The sequence below is a fragment of the Lottia gigantea genome (assembly GCF_000327385.1).
Source record: "Lottia gigantea unplaced genomic scaffold LOTGIsca_121, whole genome shotgun sequence".
Lineage (NCBI taxonomy): Eukaryota > Metazoa > Mollusca > Gastropoda > Lottiidae > Lottia > Lottia gigantea.
Genome location: NW_008707245.1, coordinates 141,704 through 167,110, shown reverse-complemented (window position 1 = coordinate 167,110; position 25,407 = coordinate 141,704). Strand labels below are relative to the sequence as shown.

The window sequence follows — 25,407 nt, the reverse complement described above, 5'->3', positions numbered from 1 at the left end:
CGTCCAAACATAAATTAGACCATACTCACGTTCTTTCCAAAAATTGAATCCATTTTCATCAAAATCCTCGTCCTTCCGGTAAGCGGTCGGGGTTACACTGTTGCTGTTTCTACAATATCGAAAAGAAACGCCTTACTTTGCAGTTCCTTATGAGCCAACGATTCGGATTTCTAGTCATCAAGGAACTTTGAACCAGCGGAATAAGACGCATTGTCCCATTTAATTGTCTCATGTTGAGCATATACTCCTTTTCCATGTCAACATGCATCAATGATAGTCGTTGTCTCATGGCGAGGCAATTCACGAAAAGGTAAAGAAATCCGAACCTTCCACAGCAATTAGCAGACCTCACTCTACAGCATCTACAGCAATCTTGATCACATTGGCAGGGTCCGTTGGTGAATACTCGGTCGCTTCTCAGTGGACGTACTGGATAGCACAGCCCACAGCAGGTCGGACAGCACAGCTTCCAGAAGAGGTATCCTAACAGAGCCAACAGAGCCAGTCCAATAATTGATGCCAAGACTGTTGCAAATATATTAGCTAAAAAATTAAAAGTAACGATGTTGCTTTGGGTAGTTACGGATAGATCAGGCGGTTGGTATTCCAATGGGTACAAACTGTGAACCCTCATTTCCTTAATTGCTTTTGCTGAACAACCAGAAAACGACATTGCCAAAATAGGGTTAAAATATGAGTAAACGGTTTATGGGCCAGACCCAAGAAAAGAGTTCATGCCCGTATAATTTGAGAAGTGTCAAATATTACATGTTTCTTACCTGGTTCGCTGAAGAAATCTTTCTCAGTTTCGATAAACAAAGTCGTGAGTACTACTGCTGGTCGTTCCGTAATTATAACAGGTGTCGCAATCTCCACTACAGTCTGCGTTTCAACTACCAGTGGCGTGGTCGGAGGCAACGTTGAAGTTGAACACGGTATTCCGTTGATAACTACCGTTACGGGCACGGCGCTAGTACGTGCTGGTTCCCCCCTGTCTACTGCTTTAATCGTAACGATAAACGTATCACCAACGGTTATCGGTCCAGTTTGATACATTATACCGGATGGGGTGACGATAAACGGAGTATTCGGAGATGCTGTGTAGGTAAACATGACCTCTCCGTTGCGTCCGAAGTCTTTGTCGGTCGCTTCACTAGTAAGCACGCGTTGTGCATCGTAGCAATCCATAACTGGCAAATGTCTATGAAGCTCAGACGTAATCTCTGGATCGTTATCATTCGATTCTGTAACAGTCAACGTTACCGTAGACGTATCAACAGCTTTTCCTTTGGAGTCTGTTACTTTGACCGGCAATACAACCACCTTCTGGGAAAGACCTTCAGCATCTAAATCAAAGTCGCCGTTGGAAGTGATTGCTCCACTATATGGGTTGATAGAGAATTTTGCAGCATCACCTTGTGGCGAATCCAGTTCAAACCTATGGCTGTCCTTAAAGTCTTCATCGTTTACGGTAAACCTTGGATTGAAAAATATCTGAAAGGGGCGAAGGTTATATGCTGTACGCCCGGAATTGAAATTAGTGAAAATATACATAGGGAATATCATAACGATAAGTGAAACCATACGGCTGGGCATGAACTGACAGCTTTTGCGAAAAGCCAGTGTTAAATTAGAAGTTATGCACCTGCAAAGAATTTCTTATATAATATACAGAAAGATATGGCGTAAAACTCCATATATACTAGATAAGCGACAAAAGGCTTTAGAAAGAGTTTCATACATGTCCTTCTTTGACTGTTCCATACTGCGTCTTGGGAAGGAGTTCTGGCTCGTCGTTGACGTCATTTACATTCACGACTAACCAGTACCTTGATTCGCAATAAGCATCAGAGAACGCGAAGCTGATATTTGCCTGGTTATCCACTTCGTAGTTTAAAGGATTGTTTACTGACAGTACTCCGTCTGAAGAAGAACCAGAGCATTCGATCGATAGAGATGAAGCCAGATGAAGATACTCTTGGACGTGTACTCGCCTAAGGTGAAGCAGAAGACTTGTATATTTCAGCGAAGTCAAACCATCCATGCCATGAATACCTTTTACTCGAGATAGAGCGGCTTGTTTCCCAATTGCCATCCTACCTAAGATTAAATGGTTCTCCAAGTCAGATGTACCGATTTACTTCCATTGACCCAAAAGGAGGTAACCCTTGATGCCTTAGAAGCCTCGACATATCACTTCAGTGGATGAATCAGAATTGAAACGGTAAATCAAACACTTACTGTCGAGGGTGAAATGTTTGTCCATGCTAATAGGTGAAACGGACGTTATGTAGGCAGAAGAAGAGATTTTCCCAATATTCAAAATCCTGGTTCCTCGGGTTTTTTTCTCATCAACGTAGACCTCCTTGTTTAAAACGTTAGTCGTTGGAGGGATTCTAGGATCTGAAAGGTTCACACCGAAAATATCAACAATGTGCAGATGCATTTGTCCAAAAGAAAACCATTGACGTCTTGTATAAGTGAATATAAAAGAAATGAGCGGACAGCACAACTGATACTTACTTTCCACTTGGACATTCACTTGCACTGGTCCCTGTCTAACATTGAACCTATCTGTGACGTAGGCATTTAATGTGTATGACGTATCACAAGTTGTGTTGAGGTTCTCTTTCACAGATATCCGACCTTGATCTGAAACGAGTGGAGAACGAGTCTTATAATCCTGACACAGAACAGGAGGCAAATCTCAAGACCATGGAAGCTGCGTGAGCTCAAGGAAGCTATACACGGACATACACAAGATATCCGCCCTATTTTCCGTAAAGAGGAGAAATAAGAGTTAATTTTGCAAGGACATGAGTCTCCTGTTTAATAGGGTCTAGGAATTGTCCCACCGAACGAGTAGAATACTATTACGTAGATGTACAAGAAGCTGATTGGAAGTTGATTGGGCAATGGTTATAAAATGATAAATTTACTGTCGATTTGAAAGCTTCGTGGCGTGTTGCCTTGTTCATCAGATAAACTGTACACAAGTAAGTCATCATTGGAATCACTAGCCAACACACGGTAAACTAGTGTACCAACTGCCTTCTTCGTTAATGATACCGACACTGCAAGAATAATACCACATATTCAATAAAGGCTCCGTAGTCTCTCCGATAGATAGTAACTTGATAAGCCCAAGTGCAGAGTGGCTTCAGTTGATCCAGAAGGATAAATATGTCATGCCTACAACAATAACAATTTTAGAGGAGCTTAGTTGAGTAATAAATCTTTAGAATTCGGACTCAAGGATATCAGGCAAGATAGAAATATTTACCCGCTTCGTTGATGATGCTACTTTTAGAACACTATCGTTGAGAAGACCTCGAAAGGATTGGATTTTTGGACTGGTCAGAAAATCAGAAGCGAACAACCTACCCGTAGACGGCGAGGAGATAACTGGTGGTGCGTTTGGAAGAACCCGGACGTGTACCGTACCAGAATTCCTGTTACCAGCTGAATCAATACATTCTACTGTGAGAGTGTACATTGATGCTTGGGCATACCGCAGTGGAGTGGCACCGGGGACATACTTCAGGCAGTAATTTGGAGCTACAATATAAAACGTGGGGAAAATAATGGGTGCTCATTATGAGAAAGATAATGCTTCTTCCTCTTCCACTTCTTTGACTTTAGCGGATGACATCGATACTTTTTTACCATTCTTAAAGAAGCACAAGGGCTGAGATCAAAACTTCTTTGAGAGATATGTACATGCATGTTTAATTTTCAAAGTGTAAGGAACAAGGTCAAAGCAAGCAAGCTAACCTACCGACATCATTAGGAGTGTCATCCAGGATGGTGAAACAATTCAGGCAGTTGGTTACTGGTGATACACTCACCAGCCGTATGGTATAAGTCGCATTTCCGGTACACGTCAAACATTTAATGGTGGTCATGGATCGGATTCCCTCGGGAATGTACCCATCCAGTGGTACGAATTCTAGCCTTGGGTCCTAAAATCAAGAATAGGGTGCGTCATGTAGATATGGGGCGTTTAGGAAGCTCTTATTGCCGTGGGAATAAATTACACTTCAGTTAATCCTAGATCCCCACAAAAGCAAATACTCCTACCTGTGAAGCAGCCAGAGGCATCAACAGCATCAATATTAAGAGAGGTCTCCACATTTCACAACGTTCTGAGCGAGACAAATGTCCAGTGAAGAAATGGGCGAATATCATAGAAGGAATTTAATAGCTATTAATCGGAATTAGGAAGAACAAGTTGGCCATTGTTCTTAAAGCTCTTCGTTTATAGGCAATTTATAATGTGGAACATTCCCACACCAGCTTGATTCATGAAGGGTGTTGAGTCAGACGGCATTTGATCCCTTTTATACAATAGAATATTATCCACCACATTGTTAGAGAAGAAGATCAATTTCATTGGCACAGTTTTTCTTATGAGGTTCCCTAATTGTAATAACAGTTATGAAGAATGGGGAGTATATCGATAGCTGTATCAAGGGTTTCATGTCAAACAGACTCGACAACCTTTGGACAACTCTATCAAATTATTTATGATACAAGACTTCGTAATCCAGACTAAACTCAAGGGACATAACTACTTTTAAGATGAAGTATACTTTCAAACCCCAATCTAGGTTGTATATTATTATGCAAGGCAATGGATCATTGAACGTCGTAGAGTAAAAACTAAAATCATCGGCCGATTTGTCATGTAAACATGACTATTGTTCGAATATAAACACCAAAATAGACTTTGGCGAAGGTAAAAACACCATTGTCCCTAATGCATTCCATAGCCGAAGCAACTGGCCAATAGTGGTCGTTAAAGACGAAGGTTATTGTGAATTGACAAAGGACCTGTCAAAAGACGAAATACATAACGTCATTCACTGTACTTTGCGTTATAATGGACGCAATTTATGTGGACTACGTCATAGAAAGTTGTGTTCTTATATACCACAAATTAAAAATAAAGTAGTTTCAACTTACGAGGAAATATAACTTTTCGTAGTAAAACAACGCAAATATGTGAATTTTTATGATTACCTGAGCGAATTACTTTGAAAAAATGGCCGCCTTACATCGTCTGATTTTAGTTTTGGTGTTGATAGAAATTGTGAACCCACAATGTGTAAGTTTTGTTTATCCTTTATCCCTTATCATTTCGTTATTCCATTTCATATACCTTAGCTTAGATTTAAATTGTGTTTCGGGTAGAACAAGAAAGATCATGGTAGTTTTTGTTAAGGGTGTTAAATTAAAGAATCTATATTGGGTTGGCTGGTTGGTAGATGACAAGTTAACGTTCGCTTCCAACGGATGCTGATCTCGCGGTTGATTTGGTAGTTGATATTGGGCTTCCAGTGGTTTAAAAATGTCATGTAGTTTTGGTACAGGTGTAAAAATTATAGATTACTTAATAATTATATCTCAAAAAGACTACACTTACTGGTACTCTCACATTTCACACGAAAGGCCATTGTCTGTCGTGTTCCTACTCGTAAGAATGGCGTAAAAGTCCATTTTAATTCCTCATTTTATTATACGAATAATAGTAATGTAAGACATAACGTAAAATTCCATTTCACCAGTGGTTATACTTCATTGGTCCAATTAAAATCACTCCGGACGTAAAACTCCATTTGTAATATTTCTCTTTCCAGTACCAGAAACCCACATTGGTCAACCCGTACTCAGTAGCTACTTTAAATGAAGGACAATCGTCCATGAAAGAGATTACGTGTTTTAGTTGCATGTGCGACGGTGAAGAGATGCAGCACTATGTCATCGACTTGGTTCGGGTCAACTTCCCCACATATTGTAGAGGATGCTTCACTATACTCAATGCCACCAACCCACTACCTAGTAAGTTTATTCTTTACTGACTAAATTGACTTCATTACATAATGACGGTGCAGAAAAGATGGGTACCAAACAGATGGAACTTATCCAGCCAACCGAGACCAACAAATAGCTCCTCTTCCAACACCATGGCTCCCCCATTCCAAGTAATTTATTTAAGACATTTATACAAAAAAGTTGGAAGTAAAACTCCAAATCATTTCATTTTATTTCAGATTCCAAACCCAATTTCTGTTTATTTTTCATCCCCGGTACGACACCAGTCACCTACAGACGCGGTCCCGTATTCGACATGACTGTAAGGTGCGTTGTAGAGAATACAGCCACGACTACAATTCCAACAACTACAACGACTACGCAAACAACAACCACCCAATCTACAGCTACGTTGACTACGGTCGTAACTGTAGCTCCAACAGTGGCTTCCACAGCAGCCACAACATCTGCTGATACGGCTACTACTTCAGAGACTGGAACTACATCGGTAGTGGCGACAACTCCTGGTGTAACAACGACTACGTCAGACACTACTACAACCACTTCCGAAGGACCCACAGTTGTAGGGACTGCTGCAGCGGAAACCACTACAGATACAGCGACTGCTGCAACAACAACGGACAATACAACGGTTGTTGAAACGACAACGGGGACCACTGTTGACACGTCGAAGACAACAGCAGAAAACAGTACAGATACAACGGAGACAACTACAACGAATACAACGTCGGACACACCTACCACAACGACCGAAGATGCATCAACAACAGAAACCGTAAACTCTACAACAAGCGTCGACCCCTCCACTACAGAAGGTACAACTGAATCGACTACAGAAGGTACAACTGAATCGACTACAGAAGGTACAACTGAATCAACTACAGAAGGTACAACTGAATCGACTACAGAAGGTACAACTGAATCGACTACAGAAGGTACAACTGGATCGACTACAGAAGGTACAACTGAATCGACTACAGAAGGTACAACTGAATCGACTACAGAAGGTACAACTGAATCGACTACAGAAGGTTCAACTGGATCAACCGACGCGTCCCCTTCGGCATTTTCAAGTACAACAGAAACTGTCACTACGACCGAGGTCACAACTGAGACTACCACAATTCCTACAACAACCACCACTGTCCTTACAACCACGACACCTAGACCACAGTTTCTCTCAGCCGAGGGAACAATTCAAGTCAGAGTTGTCGCTAACCAGCCGCCATACTTCGTTCAGCCATCGGGTAAGAGATCGTATACCAATATAGACAGATGGAAGCATCAAATGAGGTACATGTATACATTGATGTACTGATATAAATTGGTGTACATGCACGTACAGGCATAATTACATTGATAAGTCTGGCTATGGGCCTTCGTGTGCAATTATCCAATGGCCCTCATAACGGCGTTTATTTTCCAAATTCATGATTTTTCAGTAACCGTATCCAAGAATGCAGTATCCGTCAACGATGGTGGAGTAGTGTATAAAGTAGATGCCATTGATCCTGATGGTGATCCAATATTTTACACCATGTCTGTTGATCCTCTTAATTCTAACTTTTACATTGACGGTAAGCATTCAATAGAAGATGCATTCCTCATGCAACACCTAATATAATCCTTAAATCCTTAAGTCGATAAGACGACTCTGGATTATTGTAGGGTCACATTGCAATCAAGTTGATTCTTTCCAACATCTCTAGACGCCAATCATTCCATTTTCAAAGAAGTTGTGCATTACATTTGTTTATCGTTATCCGTTCATCGTTTTTGAATACCCAATCTCAACTCTAGTTCAACATTTTATCAAAACGACGCAGTATCCTCAGTAGACGCAGTGACGCACCACCATAAACTGCTTTAACAGATAGCACTATCATCGAAGATTACGTACTCAACAGTTTTGGCTCATTTCAGGTGAAGGGAATATACGAGCTGCTAAGACGCTGAGATCTGAATGTTCAGCCGCATCCTACGCTTTCACCATAACGGCTACGGACAACAAACACGATCCGGTCGGTCCGCACTTGGTCACCGTTCATCTTACAGGTAACACCGTCAAAGCTGTTTTAATATTTGTCTTTTTCAAAGGGGAACAAAGTGTGCAAAATGTTGTAAATTGAGGATCGGATCTGTAACCATGGTTATATTTCAGGAACAAGCACAGCTCCAACAGCTACAAGACTCAACCAACAATTCTTCTTCAAAGAAGACACCAGAGTACCTACCTTTATCACCAGATGGACTGTCAGCAGCGACACCAAGAAAACCGTCATGAAATTTAAACCCGCCAGCGCTAGGACGCTCTTTAGGGTCGTTGGTACAAGTAAGTATTTCAAGACCTTGGCCCGTGCTTTTTATGGAATTTGTTACTAATTGTTACTTGAGATGGAATTGATTGTCAATGGAAATCACAACAAGTTAAGTATGTGCTTTGAGTCCCTCCGCCTTCAAAAATTTGGTCCAGGGTATTAACAGGTTGTTTTTGCCTGTCGGTTTCGAATTACAGTCGATTCAGCCTTACGTATTCAGCCTTATAAACAGCAGCTAAACGCTAAAAATATTTTGCCATATATTCCTCTGCATTTTGTTTGACAGTCGGTTTAGAAATACATTTGTGATTTTTTCCTTTCAGCCATAAGAACAGCAGCTAAAATGGACCACGAAAGGTTCCCGAAGATCAACATAACCTTCACCTTCAGTAACGATAACTGTGAATCCAAGTACTATCTCCTGATAACCATAGGAAACATCAATGATGTACCAGTCCTAACACCACCCGAACAGAGCATCAAGGTCGACGAGGGGAAGGTAAGGCATTCAAATGAACGGGATATGATTCTTCAGTTTTAAAAAAAAATCCGAGAACGTTAGTAACACCAAGCAATATTACGGAGACTGGTATTTTGGGATCGTGGTTATTTCATGTGATTATTGAAGGCTATATAGGTGTTCGTCCAGATTGCATTCCAGCAAGATAGTTGTATTATCCACAGAAACATAAATACCACCAGCAGCCAAGTAATTAAGAAGTAAATTAAGGCTTCATCCAGTTTTCCAATACCTTCTTTAAGAATTAATCCAAGAATCTTTTGCTCTTCCAGGTGTTTGCTCAGCCCAGCTACACAATCACCGATTCCGACTTTAATGATCGTCATACATACCATTTCTATCGAGACAGGAGTCGAGGCTACAACATCGATCCAATAACTGGAGCCATATCCCATCCCACAGGCGTCATCATTGACAAAACCGTGGAACAGGACGTCACTTTCGAGGTAGCTGTCACAGATGAGAATGGACCAGCCACTTCAAATAAGTAAGTAAACACACCGTCATCATCGTTATCATTAGCAGGAGCAGTATCTGTAGCTGCAGCAGCACAATCATCATCATCATCATCATCATCATTATTATTACAATTTAATCCAGAAATGTTGTTCTCGGAAAGAATACTCATTCAGACCCCTAACAACGCCACCCACAGGCCTACAGCATCAGGAAGCAAAATATTTTCACGAATCACGAACTACCAGTATACTACATTTTTTAATCTTTACTTAATTCAGAGTTTTGGTGAAGTTTCTGATTCAAGATATCAACAACCACGCTCCGGAATTCTTGGTCAGGTCCTTCACAGAGAGAGTAATGTCTTGTGCTCTGCCGAAACGATTGGATATAAAATTAGAAGTATCCGACCAAGATTCATCACAAGATGGCAATTCCGATTGGTCCATCATTCCTATTAGTTCTGGTCCTTTGTCTGTTACACCAGATGGAGCTGTTTATCAAACTACGTAAGTATGATTTAACTTATCCTTCCTTACATTTAGACACGCAAAGGACTCCGCTCGTGGGCCTTAACTATCCGAATAGTCATTCAAATATTACTGAAAGCTTCAAGACTTTCTCTAAATTCAAATCCACTTTAATAAGTACTGTGAGGACAAAGTAATATACTATGATGCACCCTGCACTTGTTACCTGTGACTCCCTGTTACACAGATTATCTTTTCGTCTATTTTGGAGAGTCTACAAGCTAATCTATTTGGATTTTTTGAAGTTTACTCCCTCTGTGTTTTTTAGAAATGTTGTTCCAGGAGAAACTTACTTTGTTCAGGCTTACGTTAGAGATCATGGCACGAATCCTGGTTCTTTAACTGGAATCGTTCCTGTCACAATAACACTGATAGGTACGTACTGTTTTCTCACCCATGCGAAACATAACTAAGAACAGTGGTTCTCAAGCTTGTCCTGTCCTAGACCCCTGAGCAATCGTTTAAACATATTACGCCCCAATACCAAATATAGATTCTTCTTCTACAACAGCATTCATTTAGAGCTTGAAAGAACCTTTATCCTTTTATCTTGAATTCAACAGGTATACCCTGTACACCAGCACCAACCCCAGCAGCTGCTGTTGCGACAACTCCAGCTCCCGCAAGTGGTACTGGTACGGGAACAGGAAGTGGTGGATCCATCTCAATCTCCAAAACCGGATCCAGTTCGAGCTCCAATTCCAACAGCAACTCAAATTCAAACAGCAACACAGACGGAACTTCCGGATCAGCTGCAGCAACCACGGATGATGGATCAGACGACACAGCTGGTATCGTTCTCGGTATCCTGTTTGGTCTTCTGTTGTTGGCTGCCTTAGCCTACCTCCTGTGGAAATTTGTCCTTCCTAGGTTCTGTCCTGGTGCATATGACAGTTTGTCATACTCTTTATCCAACTGTAGTGAACGATGCTGCCCACAGTAAGTGATTTGATTTTGTCTTGTGGGTTACAACTTCTGCTCATATTCCGTAAAAGACCAGTCTTGAAAACTTGTCCACTTTTACTATATTCGTTGAATTCAGATTTTTCCAACCAAATACTATACACCATGGTGGGCACATATTATTTTATAAAATGCCAAGTTAGGTCATCAGCTATGTAGACTTTCCGTTCAGGAATTCAGGCTTATAAATCACGTTGTAAGCTTCTTGTTCCTGGCTAAATTCATTTTGGTGTCATTTCTTCCAGAAAATCCAACTATGTACGTCCAAGAGGAAGACCAGGAGATAGCTACGACTTTTGGAGAGGGGAAGGTAAGCAGACTTGATCTTTAGACGCACTAAACGTACGGAAGCATAAGGTTATCACCCCCATCATCTTTCGTCACCTTTCCGAATAATACAAGACTAATGGAAATTTCAGATTATTATGCGAAGATCATTCTATAAGTTTCTTTTTTTTTCTTTTTTTGCAGATTACAAATCAGGAAATATAACCAATCGATCTAATCGACCAGCTCCTTTCCAGTATTATTAGACTATAGCTTAGCTAAATTCCGTGGTCGACACCATGATCGCAGACTTGTGAAATTGTAAATAAATAGACACAAAGTAATACAAGTACAAGTAGCTGTAAAGTACGTAGATCCTGGACGTATGAACACTTGATGAAGATAACTAGTTGAGCATAAGGACCTCATCATCCAAAGTGATGTTCATTGCCTGAGGTTTTAAGCATGACCCTTCATATAATATAATCTTAATATTTTGCCGTGATATTCTAATGTGCCAAATAAATAATTATTAAAAATTCTCATTTAGCTTCAACACGTTAACATTCCATGGCGTCTGACCTCCAACACTTTAGGCAGCTGGATGTATTCCCATTTTTTTGTATTCAATTTCGTTGCTTTGTTTTGACTGCCTCCCTATCAAGGTATCTGGAAAGTATGCTCAATTAAATTAGTTGGTGGGGGTGGGAGCGTGGACTTAAGGGTCCCTCCCTTGGAAATATTGTTTTAATATATATTTTTTATTTGGTTGGCGCCCACTAAGGGTGGGTACCGTGGACTTGGTTCAACCACCCCCCATCTTATTTGCACCACTGTGCTCTGTGGAACTACAACTGTCTTTGATCGTAAAGAGGATCCATTTTTAGGATTGATTATGTTATGTTTGATATTTAAGGTTTCGCCACACGAAGAGTCCCGATTTCTTTTCAATCAACAATTACATGTTGTCACACTTTCTTCAAATATAAAACATAAATCCAAAAAAAAAAAAAAAAAAAAAATTCAAATCCATTGTAAACAACGTATTGTTATTAAAAATTCTCTCCTTAGCAATATGGGTTGGTGTATAACAAACGCACAGAGCAATCGTAGGCATTTCACCTGACATGAAGTAACAAAATGGATACATAAATCTTTAATTCTTAAATAAGAATGAGATTTTGTTGAAGTGATTGGCTGAAAGCTTATAAGGCGACCAATCGAAGGACCAAAAACTTGATCTAGGAAGAGGTGCATGACAAAGATCTAAAAATAGCTACAAATGGTCACGTAGTTGATTGGTTGACTGAATTCAAACAACCAATCAGAAATTAGTTCCTGAATTCCCGAATAATGATTCGTTACAATAATGATAACAATAACAAGTAACAAAAGACCTGTAGAGAATACAAATAGTTGAATAAGCTTGAAAATTAATTCACCTTGCACAAGTGACATATTTCATGCACAACAATCAACAAAATTTGGTTCATTAGGTTGAAACTAAAGGTTTATTTAAAATGTAAAACTAGACTTTAAGGCGTAAAATACTTCCAAGATGTGGAAGTTTATCTTAAAAACAGTGATACTGCTGTCGTGTGGATTCACCCAGGTAGGTAGATCATTAGTATCGTCAAATGCCTTCTTATGAAGCTTATCATCTACCAAGGCAGGGGTTTTCAATCATTTTTCTTTCTATTACCTCTTTCGGGATCCTTGGTCGACTGCATTATCACCCTTCCTCCAATAAATCCATACCATTTCGTGATGTTCTCCTAGCTTTTCCCTCAAATTTTTTTCATGTTGTTTTCTATAGCCTGGATAAATAAAACCACTTGAATTACTGTTTCATTACTCCCTAAAAATTTCAAAAATATGCCTTTGTGTTGAAAACCCCTTGTACAAAGAACTTTCTTAATGTGAGAGCTTGTTGTTTGAAGCGTGGGTTTAAAAAAGTTGATTGTTACTAGTCTTCAGATCATTATAAGATTTGAACGACATATAGAAGCGAGGAGCACATATAACAAAAACACAAGACAATATTATGGAATATAACACACTTCTTTAATAAGGTTACGCACATAACGTTTCAACACAACATACACGTGTCGTCATCAGATCTAATGGCAGTGTGTTATATTCCATAATATTGTCTTGTGTTTTGTTATCAGATCATTAGTTTTTAAATCACAGATTGTACTATGTAGTTCTTCAGAAACGTTATTAGCTTCCATACAAACAGGAACATTTTAAATAACGTTGTAAATTCTTAAATTGTCTTTTATATTGGTCGTTGGGATCTTCATTAGTCAATTGAGATTTGTAGCAAGGTAAAGATCCAAATTCAATACATATATGTATCATATTTTCCATTTTAGGCGGCTATTCTAAGCAAAAACAAACCCATACCTTGGTCATTACCAGAATCAGTGACTGGGATATCAAAACTGTCCATTGATTGTTCGGGAAGACTCTATAAAGTTAGCACATCTCCATCACACTGTTCCCACTGCTTCGGCGTCATTCCGGCAGGTAAGGATTTTGGATTTCTGTCTAACATTAATAATTTACTGGGCTAAGAAAACATACCACGGAATGTAGCGTGAATGAAGGTAATGGTACTCGTTCACAGTCCACTGGGTTCGACATTAGTACTAGTTAGGGGATGTTAAAGGAGGAGTGTACTCTGAAAGGGACAGAGGCACCATTTTGGGGGGTTGATTTTAGCCTCAATATATGTAAATAGTATTCAGAATTACCAGAAATGTACGAAAATCACATAATTCCTATAAAAATACTTTGAACTAGGAATTTTACTCACTATTTCTATATGTCTTTTCTCTATATCACCGAGTATCTTAAATTGACGAGTCGTCATTTTAACATTCAATCGCGAATAATTCTGGACACACATTGATTTGAAGGCTCATATTTCGACGGTAAGCTGTGAATACTATTACTGATTGGCTTAGTATGATTGGTCAAAAACGAAGCTGGCCCTTTAAAATTGGCCCTTATATTTTCAGGTACAGGTACGTATTCTTTGTTCTACGCTGCACGAAATGGAGCTTCACTGGACTACGACACCGTCAACCTCTACACCTTCAGCATGAGCTGCGATGACGGGACAACAGACCCTACTACCGGAGATGTGATCCTGCATGTTATTCCCAACTTCCCACCATCCTTCCAAGATACCTCAAGTGAGTTGTATTTTTATATGTTTGATAAAGCTGACTTCATTGTCAGAGGAGGCAGTGAATGAACTTGAGCTTAATTATAATCGAACGCGTATATTGTTTTAAAGAGGTGAAGTTTTCAGTGAAAATGTTTTGTTTTCATCAAGGATGTGTTCGTTTCAGGTATCATGACAGTGTCGTCAGCCACGACAGCAGGTGGACAGGTTTATGATCCCAAACCGCAAGATGAAGAGAATGATCAACTTACCTTTTCTCTCGAGGAAAGTCCAAATAATGGATTTTTCCAAATTGACGGTAAACATTAAGGCATCTTTTTTGCAAATACCCCACCCCCCGAAAACAAACGAATAGGCCCCAAGAAAGTGAAAGCGAGAGAGAGCATACTGTAGAGACAAAGGAAGTACGCCACTCTGATTTGAAGTAAGTTGTTTCAAAAACAAAAAGCAGCGGATTGTGGTACTACGAGCATCTTCACACAAAAGCAGCAATATCTCACTTAGAATATATTTCAAATGTGTCTTTCAGCGAATGGAGTAGTTCGTGCCAAGAAGAGCCTGAACACCTTCTGCAGTCAGGAGACTTTAATGATAACAATGGAGGATGGGTCGAATCCACCAGTAAACAAAACAATAACTATGGATCCAGGTAAATTCATTATAATCATCGTCAGTGGAAGTCCTCATCATCAATGGCATAAGTCAGCATCATCAATGGCATAAGTCATCATCATCAATGGCATAAGGCATCATCATCAATGGCATATCATCATCAATGGCATAAGTCATCATCATCAATGGCATAAGTCATCATTATCAATGGCATAAGGCATCATCATCAATGGCATAAGGCATCCTCATCAATGGCATAAGTCATCATTATCAATGGCATAAGTCATCATCATCATCAATGGCATAAGGCATCATCATCAATGGCATAAGTTGCATGAGATGCAGCAACGCAAGCCACTTAATACCGAACCTACACAATATAATTTTAGGAGGAAACACCAAACCAACTTTAAGAGATTGGAATCGAGTCATGACCATTCCTGAAAACACAGTACTGGAATTACCCATAACTGACAATCTTGGTACTGATGGTAGTTGTATTCTTACGGTCAACCCACCAGAATACTCCGCCTATTTCGATTCTACGTCGCGGTGTCCACAAGGTGCTGGTAAGTTGGGATTTCATCTTGGATCTCTGGTACCTCTTCTAGGCAGGACTGTTGCAGTGCTCTTGGAGACTACTATATCGTACATCCTCTTCAAGAACAATATACAGCAAATGAACAACCACAAGAAGACACCAGTGGAAACTCGATCATCATCATATTGGTCTATATTGCTCACATAAAACTGTCAGTATACCAAGCTCAATCTGTCAGCTCGGCGATATATTCGTATTCTGTGGGTGCTTTCGGTGAACACCACATGTAATAAGTGTTTGGTTCTTGCCGTCTATTACAGCTTCCAGAATAATTACACCAGCTGGAGGCGAGACATTTAACTTCGAAGTCCATCCACCCGTTAACATTTCCTTGGTACTTGACAATGGAAATTGTCCGGCAGATGCAATATGGGTGTACTTAAAATGGACTGACGTTCCCGACCCCCCGACACTAACTCTGAATAGAATGGACTTCTTAACAAAAGAAGGACTTGTAAGTACCAGTATTTGATAACATTAGAGTCGCAAGCCAATTTGGACCTTAGACCCTTAGAGCCAGTAGAGTGGTTCTTTCAGTGAATTTTCTGTCATTTCATCTGCTGATCACACTCGTGTATCCTGTGTTAATACAATCTAATAAGGTAATAACGAACCCAACTGTAAAAGAATAGCCAATAAAAAATTCCTTAGCATTGGTCACAATCAAAGTCGAATGTTATTGACAAATATGGGGGAACATCAAAATATGCTAACACAAGTGAATCAAAGGACAAAGTTTCGTTTACACTGCTCAATCAACTGTCTTCGCTTTTTAGATTGAGATCGAACCAGAGTATGAGATCAAGGATGATGACAACCTGGATAAGCACGTCTATTCCTTTGTAGACCCCGATAAATCGAATCCAAATTTTAAGATCGACCCGGACACTGGTCGAATATACACTCCAAAATACTATGAGATGAATTGTGACAAAGATAAAGACGGGTTTATATTTGAAGTGCAGGTCACAGATCAAAATGGAAATGTATCGGAACCACCTGTTAAAGTCAAGCTGAATCTAACGTAAGCAAAAATGTAGCTTTTGGAGAATTGGGGTGCTTAAGTTCCAAAACCTGATGAACATTTGTGGTGAAACGTTATTTCTGAATGCCCTAACTTGCAGAACCTGTCAGAGGAAACATATTTATTGATTTTGTCAACTGTGCACCTTTTTAAGAGAGTTACACGCAACTCTTACAGCGTTTTGTATTTCATTTCAGAGACGTCAATGATCACAGACCACGGTTCACACGACGATTTGATATAACTCCTTCCGTGTACGCAGATTGTATTCAGCCGTTCATACTAGTTGACCTGTCGGACGACGTAACGGATGATGACTGTGAGATAACAAACAGAGCAGTTGAATTCGTAGAAATTTCATCTGGAAGTCTTTCAATCTCGAAATATGGAATTGTTCGAATTACCAAGCCTCCCATAGCAGGTGTGTGGTGCAATTTTATGAAACTTAACCATAGAACGATAACAAAGTGTGACTCGCTTATGTTAGTGACATGACTGTAAGGTTTAACGTCATTGCATAGTTCCAGATACAAAATCCGTGGTCATAACTGATGGTTCTAGCACAGAAAATACTTAAAATTGCTTTCATGACCAAATTTACTGTTGATATATACAAAGGGACATAACTCTTATTATCAAGCATCGGAAATATTTGTCACAAAGGTACTTAATGGGGTCAAACCGTTGTAATACTTACTCTGGGATGATGGAGCTTATTTCTAACAATTCATGGTACCATGTACCTGCAATTCAGCAAAATTGTAATATTTAAACCTATCAGCAAGTTATCGTCAATAAGCCTTTACTTATTCACAAATCCAATCCATTTTTGCAGGTCGGGTAGACATTTTAACCATCCTAGCCATAGACAAAGGAGAACCACCACTATTGAGTGAAACAGAGACCATCTCGATCCTGGGCTACCCGTGTCCAACAACACCACGACCTGTAGTTTACGAACCAGACCACACTCACAATAATAACAACAACGGGAATAACAATAACATTGATAATAACAATAATAATAATGACAATTACAACAATGGGAATAACAATAACAATGGAGTAACAAGTATTGTAGCTACCGTGGCACCCGTGGCACCTGTGGCAACTTGCTTCTTCGACTATCCGGGGAACGTTGCTTCGATTGTTTTGGCTGCAATACTGGGCCTGCTGTTGCTGCCTCTACTTCTGTACTTATGCTGCAGATTTTGTGGCAATGCTTGCTACAATTGCCGAAATCCGTAAGTATCTTAAAGTAGATATTCCAATCCCCGAATAATTTGTCTATTATGGAATTAGCTTTACAAGAGTTAAACTACCTCTTTCATGTCTTAAGTCCAAAATCTTGAAATGTATCTGGCGAAAGCTGTGATCTTCGCTATGACAATCTTATTAGGTGATTTCCAACAAGTCGTATCTTAATTCTGTACTCCGGCCACTTAGTGGTTTGTTCCCCTTTTTGTATTCCAGACCTTTGAAAACCAACAAGATCAAACCCAATAAACTTAGTGGAGACGGTAAAGGTAAAGCTGAAAAGAAAAAACCGGAAGAAGGAATGGCCGAAGAAGGAGAGGTTGTGACTAGCAAGAAATCAGCTTTGGTTGAAAATGGGTACTCTAATGCTGAAGCTGGTGGAAGTGGTGGTGGTGGGTATTCCTCAGAAAATGGGGGAGGTGAAGGAGTCGTGGTCGGAGATGCTGAAGGAGGAAAAACCAACGACGGTTAATGGAAAGAACGTAAGTAATTGTAACACTATTCTTCGATTTTTACTGGAAGAAATCAAGGATATCGTCCCAAATTCAGGAATATGTCTGTCTTGGTGATTCGCGAATGGTCTTCCAATTGTACTGCATGTCAGAATTCCAAGACAAAGATTTGAGGACATTAATCCCAGTTAACAATTAATATGTTGTCTTTGTGATTCTCACTTATCCATTGTCCCTAACTTTCAGATTTTCAAGATAAATGCCAATATAACATCGATATTAAAAGCCAACAGCCAACCACACAAATCGATGCAAACCAAAGTAAACAAAAGGGTCATTTTTATATTATGTAGTTTCATTTGATAGGCCGTATCATACCAAACTATGCATGGCTCTTATTTGTAGTTATCTTCTTGTAGGAACCATGTGTAGTTTCGCAAGGAACCGAATCTGCGAATTTAATTAAACAAATGGAGAACGTCTTCACCATATTTAGTTAGGTCTTTGGCTTTTGATACCAATCCTGTTTTAACCATCATTATATTATAATTTCATTATTAAAATTTAGTTTTAAAAATTAAAATGAACGACGAGGGTTCACGAGTGTCATGAAGGGTAAATGCTGTCAAAGCACGAGTTTTGTATACCCCATTCAAAGGCCCTTTATGAACACGTTCTTATTTTTGCACCGTAGAAAGCAAATTTTATTGAATGTCTTGGACTGGGATCCCTCTCCTTGGAAATTGTTTTAAAATATATATTTTTCTTGGGGTGGGGCACGCGCTGACTTGGTTCAACCAACCCCCATCTTATTTGCACCACTGTGCTCTCTGGAACTACAACTGTCTTTGGTCGTAAAGAGGATCCATTTTTAGGATTGATTATGTTATGTTTGATATTTAAGGTTTCGCCACACGAAGAGTCCCGATTTCTTTTCAATCAACAATTACTTGTTGTCACACTTTCTTCAAATATAAAACATAAATACAAAAAAAACTTAAAAAAACAACAATTCAAATCCCTTGTAAACAACGCATTGTTATTAAAGATTTCCAAACCCTTAGCAATATGGGTTGATGTATGACGAATGTAGACATTTCACCTGACATGAAGTAACAAAATGGATACATAAATCTGTAATTCTTAAATAAGAATGAGATTCTGTTGAAGTGATTGGCTGAACGCTTATAAGGCGCCAATCGAAGGACCACAAACTTGATCTAGGAATAGCTGCACAACAAAGATCTAAAAATAGCTACAATTGGTCACTTGGTTGACACAATCTGTCTATTGATTGGTTGACTGAATTCAATCAACCAATCAAAAATTAGTTAACACATTCCGGAATAATGATCTGTTTACAATAATGATGACAATAACAAGTAACAAAAGACCTATAAAGAATACAAATCGTTGAATAAGTGTTCGATCCCATTTAGGCTTGAAATAATACTTTCTATACACCTTGGACAACAACTGACATATTTCATCGACAACAACCAACAAAATTTGGTTCATTAGGTTGAAACGTTTATTTAAAATGTAAAACTAGACTTTAATGCGTAAAATACATCCAAAATGTGGAAGTTTATCTTAAAAACAGTGATACTGCTGTCGTGTGGATTTACCACTCAGGTAAGTAGTTCTTTAGTAGCGACAATAGCGTCTTTATCAAGACAAACAATCAACTACGAATCGTTTCGAATTATATGGGTGCTTTCTATGAACACCACATCTAAATATTACAGCTTCCAGAATAAAAACACCAACTGGAGGCGAGACATTTAACTTCGAAGTCTATCCTCTCGTTAACATTTCCTATTTCTTGACAACGGGAATTGCTGGTTTTTCAGATACATCATTAGCTTCCATGTAAAGCGGAATTTTTTTAATAACATTGTTAGTTCTTATATTGATTTTGTAAAAGCTACATTAGTCGCTGACAACATCATTTGTCAATGGAGATTTGTAGCAAGGTAAAGATACAAACGAATTCAATACATTTATGTATGGTCACATTAATCTTTTAGGCGGCTATTCTAAGCAAAAACCAACCTATACCTTGGTCATTACCAGAATCAGTGACTGGGATATCAAAACTGTCCATTGATTGTTCAGGAACCCTCAAGATAGTTAGCACATCTCCATCATACTGTTCCAACTGCTTCGGCATCATTCCGGCAGGTAAGGATTTTAGATTTTAGTTGGTGAGAAAGAAGTGGGGTGGTTTACCTTATGGTTACATGAACATGATCCAAATTTGAATTCACAGTAGATTTATGTCATATATTAGTAATTTACTGGACTAAAGAAAACATACCATGGAATACAGCGTGAAGGAAGGAAATTGTACCAGGATACTACCAACAGATAATCGTACTCGTTCACAGTCCACCAGTTATAACAATATTATTGGTTATTGGCCAGCCTCCGATACTGGGAGTACAAATAGGGGACAGACTGACTCATTGGGTGAACAACTATTGGGGCTGAATTTAAAAAATTCTCACAGAAAATTTCCGATAAAATTGAATTGATTTGGTGCATCCTTTTTTTTCAGGCACCGGTACGTATTCTTTGTTCTACGCAGCACGAAATGGAGCTTCTCTGAACTACGACACCGCCAACCTCTACACCTTCAGCATGAGCTGCGATGACGGGACAACAGACCCAACTACCGGAAATGTGGTCCTGAATGTTATTCCCAACTTCCCACCAACCTTCCAAGATACCTCAAGTGAGTTGTATTTTTTATATTTTTGATAAAGCTGACTTCATTGTCAGAGGAGGCAGTGAATGAACTTGAGCTTAATAATAATCGATAAATATAATAATTGTTTTTAAGAGGTGAAGTTTTCAGTGAAAATGTTTTGTTTTCATCAAGGATGTGTTCGTTTCAGGTATCATAACAGTGTCGTCAGCCACGACAGCAGGTGGACAGGTTTATGATCCTAAACCGCAAGACGAAGAGAATGATCAACTTACCTTTTCTCTCGAGGAAAGTCCAAATAATGGATTTTTCCAAATTGACGGTAAACATGAATGCTTATCTTTGTATACAGCCCCCCCCCCCCCCAAAAAAAAAACAACAACAAAAAACAAAACAAACAAATATGAGAAGAAAGCAAGAAAGCGAAAGTGGGAAAGAGAGAGCATACTGTAGAGATTACAAAAAAAAAAAGCAGCGGATTGTGGTACTACGAGCATCTCCACACAAAAGCAGCAATATCTCAGAATTTAATATTTTGATTTCAAATATGTCTTTCAGCGAATGGAGTAGTTCGTGCCAAGAAGAGCCTGAACACCTTCTGCAGCCAGGAGACTTTAACAATAAGAATGGAGGATGGGTCGAATCCGCCAGTAATCAAAACAATTACTATGGATCCAGGTAAATTCATTATAATCATCGTCAGTGGAAATCCTCATCATCAATGGCATAAGCCATCATCATCAAAGGCATAAGGCATCATCATCAATGGCATAAGGCATCATCATCAATGGCATAAGGCATTATTATCAATGGCATAAGTCACTATCATCAATGGCATAAGGCATCATCATCAATGGCATAAGTCATCATAATCAATGGCATAAGGCATCATCATCAATGACATAAGTTGCATGAGATGCAGCAACACAAGCCACTTAATACCGAACCTACACAATATAATTTTAGGAGGAAACACCAAACCAACTTTAAAAGATTGGAATCGAGTCATGACCATTCCTGAAAACACAGAACTGGAATTACCCATAACTGACAATCTTGGTACTGATGGTAGTTGTATTCTTACTGTCAATCCACCAGAATACTCCGCCTATTTCGATTCTACGTCGCGGTGTCCACAAGGTGCTGGTAAGTTGGACTTTCATCTTGGATCTCTGGTACCTCTTCTAGACAGGACTGTTGCAGTACTCTTGGAAACTACTATATCGTACATCCTCTTCAAAAATAAGATACAGCAAATGAACAACCACAAGAAGACACCAGCGGACACTCGATCATCATCATATTGGTCTATATTGCTCACATAAAACTGTCAGTATACCAAGCTCAATCTGTTAGCTCGGCGATAATATCGTATTCTATGGGTGCTTTCGGTGAACACCACATGTACTAAGTGTTTGGTTCTTACCGTCTATTACAGCTTCCAGAATAATTACACCAGCTGGAGGCGAGAAATTTAACTTCGAAGTCCATCCACCCGTTAACATTTCCTTGGTACTTGACAATGGAAATTGTCCGTCAGATGCAAGATGGCTGTACTTACAATGGACTGACGTTCCCGAACCCCCGACACTAACTCTGGATAAAATGGACTTCATAACAAAAGAAGGATTTGTAAGTACCAGTATTTGATAACATTAAGAGTCGCAAGCCAATTTGGATCTTAGACCCTTGAGCCAGCATAGAGGTTCTTTCAGTGAATTTTCTATCATTTCATCTGCTGATCACACTCGTGTTTTCTGTGTTTACATTGCTCAACTGTCTTCTCTTTCTAGATTGAGATCGAACCAGAGTATGAGATCAAGGATGACGACAACCCGGATAAGCACGTCTATTCCTTTGTAGACCCCGATAACGTGAATCCAAATTTTAAGATCGACCCGGACACTGGTCGAATATACACACCAAAATACTATGAGATGAATTGTGAAGATGATAAAGACGGGTTTATATTTGACGTGCAGGTCACAGATCAAAATGGGAATTTCTCGGAACCACCTGTTAAAGTCAAGCTGAATCTAACGTAAGCAAAAATGTAGCTTTTGGAGAATTGGGGTGCTTAAGTTCCAAAACCTGATGAACATTTGTGGTGAAACCTTATTTCTGAATGCCTTAACTTGCAAAACCTGTCAGAGGAAACATATATATTGATTTTGTCAACTGTGCACCTTTTTAAGAGAGTTACACGCAACTCTTATAGTGTTTTGTATTTCATTTCAGAGACGTCAATGATCACAGACCACGGTTCACACGACGATTTGATCCAACTCCTTCCGTGTACGCAGATTGTATTCAGCCGTTCACGCTAGTTGACTTGTCGGACGACGTAACGGATGATGACTGCGAGTTAACCACAAACAAAGCAGTTGAATTCGTAGAAGCTTCATCTGGAAGTCTTTCAATCTCGAAAGATGGAATTGTTCGACTGACCAAGCCTCCTATAGCAGGTGCGTGGTGCAATCTTATGAGACTTGACCATAAAACGATAACAAAGTGTGACTCGCTTATGTTAGTGACATGGCTGTAAGGTTTAACGTCATTGCATAGTTCCAGATACAAAATCCGTGGTCATAACTGATGGTTCTAGCACAGAAAATACTTAAAATTGCTTTCATGACCAAATTTACTGTTGATATATACAAAGGGACATAACTCTCATTATCACAAAGATTCTTAATGGGGTAAAGCCGTTTTAATATTTACTCTAGAATGATGGAGCTTATTTCTAGCTATTCATGGTACCACCTGCAATTCAGCAGAATCGTAATATTTAAATCTATCAGCAGATGATTCAATTTTTGACTATGTGCCTTTAAATTCACAAATCCAATCCATTATTGCAGGTCAGGTGGACATTTTAACCATCCAAGCAATAGACAAAGGAGAACCACCACTATTGAGTGAAACAGAGACCATCTCGATCAGGGGCTTCCCGTGTCCAACAACACCACGAGCTGTAGTTAACCAACCAGATGACAATAACGATAATAACAACAATAATAATAATAACAATAATAACAACGGGAATAACAATAACAATAACAATGGAGTAACAAGTATTGTAGCTACCGTGGCACCCGTGGCAACTGGCTTCTTCGACAATCCATGGAACATTGCTTTGATTGCCTTGGCTGGATTACTGGGCCTGCTGTTGCTGCCTCTACTTCTGTACTTATGCTACAGATTTTGTGGTCCGTGGTGTAGCAATGCTTGCTACAATTGCCGAAATCCGTAAGTATTTTAAAGTAGATATTCCAATCCCCGAATAATTTGTCTATTAAGGAATTATCTACCCATTACAAGAGTTCGTATACATTACCAATTTTTTTAGGTTTTTCCCAGTCTAAATCTTGAAATGTATCTGGCGAAATCCGTGATCATCGCCATGACAATCTAATTAGGTGATTTCCAACAAGTCATGTTTTAATTCTGTACTCCGGCCACTCAGTGTGTTTATGCCCCCTTTTTTTTTATTCCAGACCTTTGAAAACCAACAAGATCAAACCCAATAAACTTAGTGGAGACGGTAAAGGTAAAGCTGAAAAGAAAAAACCGGAAGAAGGAAGGTCAGAAGCCGAAGAAGGAGAGGTCGTGGCAAGCAAGAAATCAGCTTTGGTCGGTGGCAAGATCATCCGCTATGGTGGATACGTGGATGAATATGGATACTCTTATGCTGAAGCTGGTGGAGGTGGTGGTGGTGGATATTCCTCAGGCTATGGGGGAGGTGGTTACGGAGAAAGCGGCTACGGCTACGGGGAAAGTGGTTATGGTGGTGGTGAAGGAGTCGTGGTCGGAGATGCAGAAGGAGGAAAAACAAACGACGGTTATTGGAAAGAACGTAAGTAATTGTAACACTATTCTTCGATTTTTACTGGATTTTTGATTAAAGTCCTTGAAGAAATCACAGACATCGTCCCAAATTCAGGAATATGTGTCTTGGTGATTCTCGAATTGTCTTTCAATTGTCCTGCATGTCAAAGATTTGAGGACACTAATCCCAGTTAACAATTAATATGTTGTCTTTGTGATTCTCACTTATCCATTGTCCCTAACTTTCAGATTATCAAGATAAAGGCCTTAAAGACCTACCAAGTAGAAACGCATTGCCTGCAACAGTAGGGAAATCCTAGATGAAGATGCTGAAGACGCAGAAGACAGACCAATATATTAACATCGATATTAAAAGCCAACAACCAACAACACAAATCGATCTAAATAAAAGTAAAGACATGAGCCCAAATTGTCATTTCTTTTAGTATTGCTTTCCATTCGACGAACAACCGAACCTGTGTGTTTGATAAAAATGGAGAACGTCCACACCATGTTTCCTTTACCATAATTAGCTTTTGATACCAATCCTGTTTTATCCAACCAACTGTGATATTTCTATGTATTATATAATTTTCTTTAATGTTCATAATTATTCAACTTAAATAAATATTCAATTAAATTGTACAAAATTAGCTCAGTCATTATTCCAGCTATAAAAAGGATGACTCAAGAAGAAATCATTGCCAAGTAGACTTTATCCTCATTATTTCACCTAACCCAGTTCAACGTTAAGATCGTCTTTGATATGGACAATCGTGTGGACTAAAGCTGCGAATAGACGAGGTACGGTACGGGATTATAAGTACAGTAGAAAATA

General features: G+C 39.3%; 4 protein-coding genes across 4 annotated transcripts; 3 read left to right on the top strand and 1 right to left on the bottom strand.

The window, feature by feature from the left end:
- Positions 1-58: 58 nt before the first annotated feature.
- LOTGIDRAFT_171828 (hypothetical protein) lies at positions 59-4,134 on the bottom strand (the record flags this gene model as incomplete). Its single annotated transcript, XM_009048400.1, has 9 exons — positions 59-109; positions 431-543; positions 780-1,645; positions 1,830-1,923; positions 2,242-2,403; positions 2,524-2,652; positions 3,385-3,558; positions 3,779-3,962; positions 4,081-4,134. 9 exons carry the CDS (start codon positions 4,132-4,134, stop codon positions 59-61), a joined length of 1,827 nt encoding a protein of 608 aa, XP_009046648.1.
- Positions 4,135-4,960: 826 nt separating this feature from the next.
- LOTGIDRAFT_237869 (hypothetical protein) lies at positions 4,961-11,423 on the top strand. Its single transcript, XM_009048399.1, has 13 exons — positions 4,961-5,107; positions 5,640-5,841; positions 6,054-6,524; positions 7,278-7,412; positions 7,759-7,890; positions 7,997-8,167; positions 8,477-8,652; positions 8,946-9,160; positions 9,411-9,638; positions 9,928-10,034; positions 10,223-10,598; positions 10,868-10,932; positions 11,094-11,423. Exons 1-13 carry the CDS (start codon positions 5,045-5,047, stop codon positions 11,153-11,155), a joined length of 2,403 nt encoding a protein of 800 aa, XP_009046647.1. The 5' UTR covers positions 4,961-5,044; the 3' UTR covers positions 11,156-11,423.
- A 1,024-nt stretch (positions 11,424-12,447) lies between these two features.
- LOTGIDRAFT_171826 (hypothetical protein) lies at positions 12,448-18,051 on the top strand (the record flags this gene model as incomplete). Its single annotated transcript, XM_009048398.1, has 11 exons — positions 12,448-12,501; positions 13,268-13,421; positions 13,916-14,092; positions 14,252-14,383; positions 14,615-14,734; positions 15,087-15,266; positions 15,559-15,752; positions 16,075-16,322; positions 16,520-16,743; positions 17,158-17,566; positions 17,796-18,051. 11 exons carry the CDS (start codon positions 12,448-12,450, stop codon positions 18,049-18,051), a joined length of 2,148 nt encoding a protein of 715 aa, XP_009046646.1.
- A 1,458-nt stretch (positions 18,052-19,509) lies between these two features.
- LOTGIDRAFT_237868 (hypothetical protein) lies at positions 19,510-25,218 on the top strand. Its single transcript, XM_009048397.1, has 12 exons — positions 19,510-19,666; positions 20,062-20,215; positions 20,592-20,768; positions 20,932-21,063; positions 21,300-21,419; positions 21,708-21,887; positions 22,180-22,373; positions 22,535-22,782; positions 22,980-23,206; positions 23,603-23,990; positions 24,239-24,597; positions 24,819-25,218. Exons 1-12 carry the CDS (start codon positions 19,610-19,612, stop codon positions 24,887-24,889), a joined length of 2,307 nt encoding a protein of 768 aa, XP_009046645.1. The 5' UTR covers positions 19,510-19,609; the 3' UTR covers positions 24,890-25,218.
- Positions 25,219-25,407: the final 189 nt, after the last annotated feature.